Source organism: Delphinapterus leucas, chromosome 6 (genome assembly GCF_059928025.1).
Source record: "Delphinapterus leucas isolate spDelLeu-1000000601 "Yukka" chromosome 6, BTC_Dleu_Yukka2, whole genome shotgun sequence".
NCBI classification, from domain to species: Eukaryota; Metazoa; Chordata; class Mammalia; order Artiodactyla; family Monodontidae; genus Delphinapterus; species Delphinapterus leucas.
This window is the reverse complement of record NC_143134.1, coordinates 69,348,428-69,360,474: the sequence shown is the minus strand read 5'-3', so window position 1 is coordinate 69,360,474 and position 12,047 is coordinate 69,348,428. Positions and strand designations below refer to the sequence as shown.

Genomic DNA, 12,047 nt, shown 5'->3' with positions numbered 1-12,047 from the left:
TCCTCTTTTAAAAATGTAAATGAGATCATGTCATTCTCCTGATCCAAATCCTCCACTGGCTTTCCATTGTACTCAGAGCAGCTCTGCTTTTACCTGATTTAGATGTATGGCTCCAATTGATTCCCCTTGAAGAAATGGTTCCATGGCTAATAAAATTTTGAAAGCCGCTTTGAGGACAAAAAAAGCTGACAGTGGTATACCCTGTCCCTTTTGCCTTCAACCGTGAGAAGTCCTTGGGTGGGAAAGTTTGTGAGCAAAAGTGGAAGCACGAAAGGTGAAGCAGGACTAGGGTTTGGCACCCACTCAGCTGGGTTTGCAGTTCTCTGCAATCCCTGTCTGCACCTCTTAGTAACAGGTAGTTCAAGTGATGGGCACACTGGATCACAGCACTCTAAAGAGCTTGACAACTTTACCTGCTCAGTCAACTAGCAAGTATTAATTGAGAATCCAGCTCTGTTCTATTGAGCACTGAGTGTCCAACTCACAGAGTTCCAGTCCAGCTGGAAAAGATGATGTGCATTATTCATCTGATGAACAAGACTGGTTTTCAAGGGCCTACACTGAAACTATGGAAGAAACAAAAAGGTACAGATAACCAGCTGTGTGGGTAACTCATGAGCACTGGTTCATATGAGCTTCTAATTTGGATCGATAAAGGGTGCCTCGCTTCTTCTTACCCCATCTCTCCTCTCCTTTAGGCAATCACCCTTTAACTTCTCTTCCCAACTCTACTCTACCATGGTCCACTGCCTCCCCTAAAGATTTGTTTACCAGTCATTTCCCTGTTCTGTTTTCAGAAGTGAGCAAATGACCAAATCATGAGACCCAGAAAAACTGCAGAAGGTCCTGAGACTTTCAATTGTCTGTTTCAGATCCGGTACAGAACATGTTCCTTCTCCTGCTAATTTTGAGCCTGGGAATGCCGCTTCATCAGACAGCAGGTAAGAAAGGTCAAAGGGAGGGGCCTGAGAAAGAGGAACAGGTGATGACCCCTAGCTGAAGCCAAGGATGAGAATGTAGTCCTTGAGCTGAAGGCTTTCTTTGAGAGGAACTGTGATTACCAGCTATTATAAGCACAGCCAAAAGAATGGTGCCCAGGGTGGCACGTGCATACCCATGTCCCTGTCTTACAGAAACAAGGACTAAGAATCCATCTATCCCCACTTTCCAATAAAGGTAGTAACAAGAAGACAGGACCATTCAGGCCATGCACTTCTGAACTGACACAAGAAGGCATGGGTTGAGTGTCCTGAAAGGTGAGCTGCCAAGAAGCTGTCCTTTTTTCTTCTGTCAGGGACAGTGAGGAGACAAAGGTCGGGGGGACACCTCCTCTTTTAAAAACCAACAGTAGGGCTTCCCTGGTGGCGCAGTGGTTGGGAGTCCGCCTGCCGATGCAGGCGACACGGGTTCGTGCCCCGGTCCAGGAGGATCCCACATGCCGCGGAGCGGCTGGGCCCGTGAGCCATGGCCGCTGAGCCTGCGCGTCCGGAGCCTGTGCTCCACAACGGGAGAGGCCACAACAGTGAGAGGCCCGCGTACCGGAAAAAAAAAAAAAAAAAAAGCAACAGTAGCAGCCATGGGTCATTCACACATTAATGTGGATTACTTGAATTGGAAACTCAGAGTCTTCCTTGCACCTAAATGAATAATGAACCTTAAAGCTATGCCTTTGGATTTTGGAGAAAGATATTCTACTGGAGGGTGTGGGTAGCAAAGAGGAAAGCAGTTTCAGAGTTTTGCTTTCCTGGGGAAGGTAGTTCAGACTATTCACATCTGCGGTCAGGACCATGAGTGCCTTATAGTGGATGAACACCAGTAGGTAAGAGAGGAGGACAGAGGTGGACAAAGGGGGTTAGGTCCTCTATGTTAACAGCCCCGATCCCATGGGAAGTCATCCAACATTCTGCCTTTCATTGAGAAAGAATGCCTTCTTTGGCACTGATAACTTTTTGAAGAGCTTTTCCCTCCCTTCCAGGTGATCCCAGTCACGTTTCTCCCCGTCCCTTGGGCTGCTCAGCCTGGTCTGGCGTTAGAGACACTGACTTGGGGCCATCCTTGGAGAACACCCCAATATTCTGCTTACTTCAGCCCTGCCCTTGCAGTGGCAGCTAAAGGAACACTTGATATTTCCTTTCTAAGAGACCCTGCCCTGCTGGGAATTTTAGAGACAGGCAAAATTAACTCTTTCCTTACTTGAGTGCTCTGTGGATGCTCTACCATGTTATCTATAAAATAATTTAAAGATTGAAGCGAAAAGCTATTGGAAAATATTTTCATTTCACTTTTTAAATATTTATTTTTAAATTGACATAAAGTAAAATTTTACTCTTTTTTATAAAAGCATCTATGAGTTTTGACAAACACATAGTCATATAGCCACCACCACAATCAAGATCCTGAGCAGTTCTATCACCAAACAAAAACCCTCCTCCAACTTTTAAGCCCAGGTACTCACCGATCTATTCTCTATCCTGTCATTGTAACTTTTCCAGAATGTCATATAAATGGGATCATTTATTAGACATTCTTTTTGTCTGGCTTCTTTCGCTTAGCATAATGCATTTGAAATTTATCCATATTGTTATATGAATCAATAGTTCATTCCTTTTTGTTGTTGAGTAGTATTACTCTGTAGGTACACACCACATTTTGTTTATTCATTTCCCACTTGAGGGACTTTTGGGTTGTTTCCTATTTTTGGCAATTATAAATAAAGTTGCTATAAACATTTGTATATAGGTTTTTGTGGAAGCATAGGTTTTCATTTCACTTAGGTGAATACCTATGAGTGGGATTACTGAGTCATATGGTAAGTACATATTTAACTTTATAAGAAACCATCAAACTGTTCTTAGAATCTGTACTGTTTTTGCATTCCCTCCAGCAAAGTATGAGAGTTCCAATTGTTCCACATCCTTGACAGCCCTTGGTATTGACATTGTTATTTTTCTTTTTTAACTCATTCTAGTAGGTGTGTAGAAGTTTCTCACTGTGGTTTAATTTGCGTTTCCCCAGTACCGAGTGAGGATAAACATATTTTCATGTGCCTATTGCCCATTCATGTATCTCCTTAGGTGAAGGGCATATCAAATCATTTGACTGTTTTTAATTGGGTTATTTTCTTATTGTTCAGCTTTGAGAGTTCTTTATATATTCTGGATACAAATTCTTTATCAGATATGTGATATACAAATATTTTCTCACAGTCTGTAGCTCATCTTCTCATTCTTTTTTGGCTGTGTCGGGTCTTAGCAGGATCTTCGTTGAGTCATGTGGGATCTTTTGTTGCGGGGAGTGGGCTTCTCTCTAGCTGTGGTGTGCGGGCTCTAGGGCACGTGGGCTCTGTAGTTTGTGGCATGCAGACTCTTTCATTGAGGCACGCGAGCTCAGTAGTTGTGGTGCGCGGGCTTAGTTGCCCCGAGGCATGTGGGATCTTAGTTTCCCAACCAGGGATCGAACCCTCGTCCCCTGCATTGGAAGATGGGTTCTTTACCACTGGATCACCAGGGAAGTCCCTCTCATTCTCTTAACAGTGTCTTTTGCAGAGGAAAGATTTTAATTTTGGAGATACCTAATTTATCAAATTTTTTCTTTGATGGATTGTCATATCTAAGAACTCTTTGCCTAACCCAAGACCTGAAAGATTTTCTTCTAAATACTTTATAGTTGTACATTTTACATTTAGGTTGACCATCCATCTTGAGTTGATTTTTGTATAGTGTGAAGTATAGGTTGGGGCTTTTTTTTTTTTTTTTTGCACATGGACATCCGGTTGCTCCAGCCCCATTTGTTCATTTACTGAAAAGACTATCTTTTCTCCGTTGATTGCCTTTGCACCTTTGTAAAAAATAAATTGTCCATATTTGTGTGGGTCTTTTTCTGGACCTTCTGTTCTGTTCTATTGATCTATGTATATATTCTTTCACTTATATCACTCACTCTTTTACTACTGTAGTGTTGTAGTTCAATTTTTTTCTTATATTTTCATTTCAAAACCTAAGGACATCTTGTTACCCAGACACATTTAAGGGGAAATATTTATTTTTGTACTTTGTCATGTCTTGAAGGAAAAAGTAACCCCAGTCTTACGTCTTTCATTGATGTTTCCTTCTTTCTTCATCCACCAGAGAAGAATAAAACCCAGGAAGCCCATGACCAGGGTGATGCTTGAGGTCACTCTAGGGCAGGGACCACACCCTGGGTCATTCCACTTAGCCTATAGCTGACCTCCAAAACTATATCTGCTGACCCCTGAGGTATAGAAAGCAGAAGAATCAGGTTGGGGAAGGGATTTCTAATAGACAAGATGTCTCATGCAGCATTCCTGCTAAGAGGAGTGCATGTGTCAAGTGATCAGAGCAGCATCTATTCTAAGCCAGGAACTAGAGCTTTCTGAAGGCTGGCTGTGTAAAGCAGTCCCCCCTCCCCTCACTGCCTACACCCATCCTCGCCTTTCAAAATACCTTAAGAAGTCTGTAAACACTTAAGCTTCTGTTGTTAATGGGGAAAAAAGGTGTAAAATTAGCTTAAAGAGGAAGCTATCTTGGTAGGTAATGCAAATAAATTGTTTTGTGTTTCCTGGAGATGTGACAGATCTGACTCCATTGGTGCCCTGACTGCAAATAAAAGGCGAACTTCCCCCAAGAACTTTCAGAAAGGCTCCAGCATTACTCAAGCCAGCTATTTTAATCTGTCTAAAGAACATGCATTTATTAATTTTTCATGCTCTGGCCAAGTCCTTTGCCCTTGAATTTAGTCAAGATGACCAATGAATGTTTTGTTGGCTTAATTTGCAGTTGTGGAAACTTTCCAGTTTTCTCCTTTGTCTGATGACATCAGGAGTTCAATGCTAGGTTGGAGTTTAATTTAATAACCATGTGACATATGAAATAGAAAACAAATGTCTTTTCTTTATTATAAAGCTGGAAAGTATATCTATTTCATTCATGTATGTAGTATACACATGCCAGTAGATATATAGTCCTATCTGTTAGAAGTACAAGCTTTCAACACACAGAGATATGAATTTGAATTCCAACTCCATGAGCTCCCACTTTTTTACTTTGGGCAAGTTGTATCATTTCTTTAAGCCTCAGTTTCCCCATCTGTAAAATGGGGGTAGTGACTCCTACCTTGCAGAGTTTTGGGAACATGAAATGGTGATGTACAGTTTAGCCCAGTGTCTCCTTCACTGAGTTTAATAAATGTTATCTTTCACTCTACTTCCCAGTCACAGTCCAAATGCAAACCAGTGTTATAACTCTGTTTCTCAGATGTCAATGTGCATGTGAATCACCCCAACCTTGTTAAAATGCAGATTCTGCTTCTCTAGGTCCAGGGCATGGGCTGAGATTCTGCATTCCTAACTAGCTCCCAGGGAAAACTGAGGACAACACTTTGGATGGCAGGATGGTAAAAAATGTTTGCAAGTGCAGGTGTTTTATTTGTCCAACCAATGGTTTCTCAATGCTCCCTGCACATTAGAAGCTCCTAGGGAAATTTTTTTTTTTTAATTGATGCTGGCCTCACAAAATAATTAGAATTTAATTTTAGAGGATCCAAAGTGGGGTTTGAGCATTAGTGTGTTTTAAAAGCTTCCCAGGTGATTCTTATGATGCAAGGTTGAGGCCCTCTCATTAGTGATTCTAATGTGCAGCCAAGCTTGAGAAAAACCTCTTCACAGAATTGCTTGCAAGAGTGTTTTGATTTCCTCTGTAGTTTACAATAAGTAAGAATATTTTAGTATTGCATTTCCTAAACTTGTCATCTTGTATCGAGTAATCAAGCTCAAAGCTTTGCATGTCTTAGAAGCTTTAGTTGGGGCAAAATAGACCAACTAACAATTAATCTTCTAGTTATTCTGAGCGGCTCAGATATGTGATTCATCTTTGCCAATTGCTCTTTCCTCTTGTGAACATTAGATGGAAAATGTCACCTGCCTGAGAGGTAGCATACTTTATGCTTCCAACCTCTGTATATACACACACACGCTGCACAAGGCAGAGCGGAAAAGCAAGCAGAAAATGGATTTTTTTTTCAAAGGCCCAGACAGTGAAGAGGGGAGTTCTGCTGTATGCTATGGGGAGTTCCAGAGGAAGTTAGAGGCGTTCCTTCTCTCATGAGAAGAAAGTATAAGTGTGGTAAATAAATCTACTAAATAAATTCAATAGAGACTACACCCAAAGTCCTCTGATTCTTGTTAAATCTCAGGCTCAGCAATTAACCTTCCCTGCAAGCCCCATTTCTCTTCACTGTTTCTTGTTATATCATGTGTAATAAAATAAGAGAAGGAAGTACTATGAGGAGAGTAAAAGTAGTGTAAATTCCTGAACCTGGTGCATAGAATATGGTTAATACATATTAGAGAATGAATAAATAAATATTATTATCCAGGGTAGAGTGGATTTGGTATCAGGCAGCTCTGTTTTAATTATAAGGGGACTTAATAACTCAAGTATTTGGAGATGATTCTAATCCTAAAGGAATCTACTTTAAAGAGTATCCTATTACAGAGACTCCGGTGAGAGTTATTACAAGTCTTCAGGGAATTCCACAAAATGGAATCATGCGGGAAATTCAGAAGCACGGCATCTTTTCTCACATGTATCGTCCCAGAGTCTTCTCAACCTGGCCAAGCAAATGCTGAATTGGCGTTGTTTTACACAGAAGCACTCACATTGTAGCCTGCCCCACCCCCATCCTGCGCAAAAGAATACCAGGCAGCTGTGAACTCCTTTTTGTATCATAGATCTCTGTCAGAAAGGCACGCTAATGTTCTAGTTGTGGTTAAAACAGGGGTTGGAGGCAATATATAAGCTCGTCATTAATTTTTGATAAAAACTCAAGTGTGTGCACTACACTCACACCTGTGCTGGGTGGTGATTAAGAATGCCAGTTTGGGGCTTCCCTGGTGGCACAGTGGTTGAGAGTCTGCCTGCCAATGCAGGGCACAGGGGTTCGTGCCCCGGTCCGGGAGGATCCCACATGCCGCTGAGCGGCTGGGCCCGTGACCCATGGCCGCTGAGCCTGCGCGTCTGGAGCCTGTGCTCCGCAACGGGAGAGGCCACAACAGTGAGAGGCCCGCGTACGGCAAAAAAAAAAAAAAAGAATGCCAGTTTGTGCAATTTGGGGCAAGTTGCTCTTTGATGAGAGGAAAGCAAAAGTGAATATGGGGAGGGTCATCCTTTTGTTTCTCCCTCTGCCCCTTTTTGTCATTTTATGTTAAACCCTTAACTGGAATTTAGTATGTGTTAGGCACTGGAGACGCCAAAGCAAATTCAACCTGGTCACTGCCTTCAAAGATTTGCAGGATGGTAGGAGGAAAAACTCCAGTCAGAAGAGAATTGTGATGTGAATCATTCAAGCAACAGAAAACCCCCAAACTATTTATACTGTGAAATCTGTTATCCAGGGTGGTCCGAATACCACTTTCTCAAGAATTAAAACATTGTACAAAAGAAAGTTTGTTGACTACCTGCCAAAATAAGGCACTTCACATGTGCCATTTTGTCTAGTTTTCCCCACAATGCTGACAGGTAGATGTTATCTTCGACCTTTACAGATAAAGAGGCTGAGACTCATAGAGTTTAAATGGCATGATCAAGATCAAAGGGCTCATAATCCTGATATAGTCAAAATTTGAACCCAGGTTCATCTGTCACTAAATCCCAGGCTCTTTCCATACCATGTTTTATGTGGAAACAACCACTCAAATAGCATATTCTTAGAAGCCATCCCCAACTATAAGTGGATGTTTTGACTGATTAAATGAATGGATTAATGAAGTAAGCTCTACTGAACATAATTTGATCTAATCTTCTGTCACAATTCAGAAGCTACTTCGAGATCTTACACTCAGTCTTAATGACTAACCACTCATTAATAATGGAAGCAGCATAATTTTGTACAATTTATCACAATTTATTCATGCATACACTACTTTCATTAGTTTTGCCATGTTTGACTACTCTTTGTGCTATTGTTTTTATAGAATTATCTAAATCAACTGAGCTTTTATTTTTTTAATTTTTTTTTTTTTTTAAATTTTTGGCTGTGCTGGGTCTTCATTTCTCTGCGAGGGCTTTCTCTAGTTGTGGCAAGCAGGGGCCACTCTTCATCGCGGTGCGCGGGCCTCTCACTATCGCGGCCTCTCTTGTTGCGGAGCACAGGTTCCAGACGCGCAGGCTCAGTAGTTGTGGCTCACGGGCCTAGTTGCTCCGCGGCATGTGGGATCCTCCCAGACCAGGGCTCAAACCCCTGTCCCCTGCATTGGCAGGCAGATTCTCAACCACTCCGCCACCAGATAAGCCCCCTGGCAGGAGTTCTTTAGACCCAACCAAGTTGTCAATTACTTGCTGCGCAGTCTTAACTTGGATGTTCGGTGGTCGTCTGGGTGGATCTTTTCAAGTCCAAAGAGATAGAGCAATAGGAGAATGAGAAAGACTGAGGGGGAAAAGCCTTGGCCTCAGTACGCTTCTTCACGGCCAGAGAACTGGTCTCTGCCAGATCCTGCAGGCGACGTCAGCTGCCACTTAACGGGCTACTCGAATCTCCATGGCTCAGGATAAGGCCCAGCCACCCTTCAGAGGGGAGCCATAGCCCAATAGGCGGATCGAGATTATGGCCTTTGAGGCCCCGCACTGGGTGCCAGAAAAGATGTTGCAGGAAAGTGAGTGGGGTGCGAGAGGATGGTCACATCCCAAGTCATGTCTGAGTCCCTAGGATGGCCGCCAAGTGTGGGTTCTTGGCTTTGTGCAGGCAAGAATTCAAGAGCAAGACATAGTAAAGTGAAAGAAGGTTTATTCAGGGAGATACATGCTCCACAGACAGAGTGTGGGCCATCTTGGAAGGCAAGAGAGCTTTTATTTTTTGAACAAAACAATCTACCCTTGTGGTAAATGGAAAACCAGTGTCACTGGTACAGGTAAATAGAGGATATGAGCAAAAATAAATGCAATGAAAGTAAAGTGGTGCTGTTAAATTCTACCCAGATAATAATATCTGCCTGAGAGCTTCTTGTTTTATTAAAAGGCAAAATAGGGCTTCCCTGGTGGCACAGTGGTTTAGAATCCACCTGACAAGGCAGGGGACACTGGTTTGAGCCCTGGCCTCGGAAGATCACACATGCTGCGGAGCAACTAAGCCCGTGTGCCACAACTACTGAGCCTGCGCTCTAGAGCCCACGAGCCACAACTACTGAAGCCCACGCACCTAGAGCCCATGCTCTGCAACAAGAGGTGCCACTGCAGTGAGCAGCCCATGCGCCGCATCGAAGAGTAGCACCCGCTCGCCACAACTAGAGAAAGCCCAAGCACAGCAACGAAGACCCAAAGCAGCCAAAAATAAAAAATAAATAAATAAAATAAAATAAAAAGAAAAATAACCATTGCTAGAGACGTGAGAGTCTAGTTGCAAATTATATGTAATTTGAAGGATTGAAATAGAATTGAAGAGGGAATAAATTCCTCTCCGAATAATCCAACTCCCTTTGGGCCTTGATTCTGCTGTATCTAAAATCATTTTGCATACTTCTAGAAGTATGTGCCTCACGTTTTGGGAAATACTGTTTCAAAGACTACAGATTTTGAAGTCAACCATCTGACTAGCTCTGAATTTTAACTTTACTAACTGTACATCCTGGAGCAAACCTCTTTGACCCAGTTTCCTCAACTATAAAACAGTAATGATAATACATGTTTCATGCTTGTATTTTCAGTATTAAATGACATAGGTTTTTTAAAAAACATTTATTTATTTAGCTGTTCCGGGTCTTAGTTGTGGCACTCGGGATCTTCGTTGCTGCATGCGGGATCTTAGTTGAGACATGCAGGGTCGAACCCAGGCCCCCTGCCTTGGGAACGTGTAGTCTTAACCACTGGACCACCAGGGAAGTCCCAATGATATAGTTATAAAGAGCCTAGAACAGTGGCTGGCACATAGTAGGTATACACTAAGTATTAGTTCCATTCTTTCTTTCCTCTTATTGACAGAAAAGACGCTTCTACAGTAGACTTGTATGATGTGATGGTTAAGAGCGCTTGAACTTAACAATACCTGGGTCTGTTCCTGGCTGTGCAATGTTAGGCAAGTTGCTTAACCTTTCTGTGTCTCAGTTTCATTTTCTAAAAAGAAGATAGCTCTACGTCACTGGCTTCCTGGGGGGACTAAAAGAGATCATGTGTTAGCAGAGGCCTAACACCTAGTAAGAACTCAATGGGTGATAGTTATTATTACTATCACTGGTGAGAGGAGGTAGAATTTGGCAGATAATGATGTAATTTGACCCATATGAAGAAAATGAGCCTGGATAATAGGGGGTAGGAAGGCAGTCAGCTGCACAGGTGAGGAGTGTTGAGAGGTGAGAACTACTTCAGAGCAGATCAAGAATTCTACTCTTTCCCAGAATGGATGGGGGCAAAGGAGAGAAAGGAACCTTCACAAATGCCCAGATAATGACAGGTATCTCTTGGGAAACGGGGGTGGGATGGGTCTCCTCAGGTCCCACTCTGTACAGAACTGAAATGTGAAGGCAGACAATCTGAGAATGTCTTATTTTCTGTTCAGCTTTCTTCACAGTGACGGTCCCAAAGGAAATGTACACGGTAGACTACGGTGGCAATGTGACCTTGGAGTGTGATTTTGACACCGGAGGTCATGTGGAACTCGGAGTTTTAAAAGCCAGTTTGCAAAAGGTGGAAAATGATACAACCTTGCTCAGTGAAAGAGCCATTTTGCTAGAGGAGCAGCTGCCCCTGGGGAAGGCCTTGTTCCACATCCCCCAAGTCCAAGTGAGAGATGCAGGGCAGTACCGCTGCCTGATCATCTATGGGATCGCCTGGGACTACAAGTACCTGACTCTGAAAGTCAAAGGTGAGTAGTTTCAGGGACTGGAATACATGGAGGCATCTCTCCAACACAGGACCTGCATTAGCTGCAAGTAACAAGCTCAAACCAAAACTAGGAGGATGGCTATAAAGAGACAGAGATACCTCAGAGAAAACAAATGCACCTGCTCAGAAATAGTTTTTGATATCTGAGTATAAAGCAGTGGAGGTGAGGGTAAATAGGGGTAAAGGGAATAAAACTGGTCTAGAGAAAGCCAGGAAAATGAGTCCCTGAAAGGTGGGAGAGTACCAAAGATAAGTTTTGCCTAATTCACAGGAACAATACTGACTTGATATTAAACTACTCTTTCAGAGTCCAGAGTTTTTTAAACCATGATTTGCCACTCATTAACAGATTAAAATATCAGTTTAATGAGTAGCAACCAGGTGGGTGTTTTTTACCAATAAAATGAATGAACCGAATGAATAGAATAGAATATATCAGGGCATCACATAGTAGGGATTAGTGTTGTTTTGTGAAACACAAATTATTTCAGAGGGGTGTGTGTGTGTGTGTGCGCACACGCGTGTGTGTGCATCTTGGCTCGTGGTGTGATAATTTTTTTCTCACTCTGGGTCATAGTCTAAAAAGTTTGGAAAATGCTACTCTAGTCCCAGCCTAATCTATTGCACATGAAACAGCTGAAGTCCAGAGAATTGAAATGGGTAGCTTGAGGGAGCCAGTGAATCAATAGCTGTCCCCATTCCTCTGGGTTTAGGGCTCCCTCCACCACAACACGAGCCAAGAACCTAAATCTGAAGAGAATCTTCAAGTTCTTGTTTGTTCTGGGGAAGGTCATTTGAGGAAAGACATATAACATCTGTAGAAGAATAGATTTGGCTCTGTTCATTGGCTTATGTTTTTCAGCCTTCGCTGACTGGTCTGAGTTAAACGATGTCAGTTTTTCTCTGTCCCCTCCCTATTCCACACATTACACTCAGAGGATATGTTCTGTCTTCTGGAGGGTCTGTGGATTTTGGTCCCTAAAGACCATTGACCTTGACAGCAGTGGGGTGACTTTATGATCTGGTATAAAGAAGGACAAACTAGAATAATTAGACACGAGGTTGAATATTGTTTTCACCTGACCTTGGGCAGGTTATTTCACCTCTCTTAATCTAGCATTTTTCTTATTTGTAAAAGAATAGGAATAGTATCATCTA

The 12,047-nt window shown here is 42.5% G+C and overlaps 1 protein-coding gene across 5 annotated transcripts in view; it reads left to right on the top strand.

Annotated features, from left to right (window-relative positions):
• The window catches only part of PDCD1LG2 (programmed cell death 1 ligand 2), a 132,289-nt gene that overhangs the window by 48,691 nt on the left and 71,551 nt on the right, over nt 1-12,047 (top strand). For all 5 annotated transcript variants that reach the window (XM_089912532.1, XM_089912529.1, XM_022573654.3 and 2 more), the window contains 2 exons: nt 873-941; nt 10,564-10,869. In XM_089912532.1, the coding sequence (XP_089768658.1) occupies nt 873-941; nt 10,564-10,869 (375 nt within the window). The remainder of the gene's footprint in view (nt 1-872; nt 942-10,563; nt 10,870-12,047) is intronic.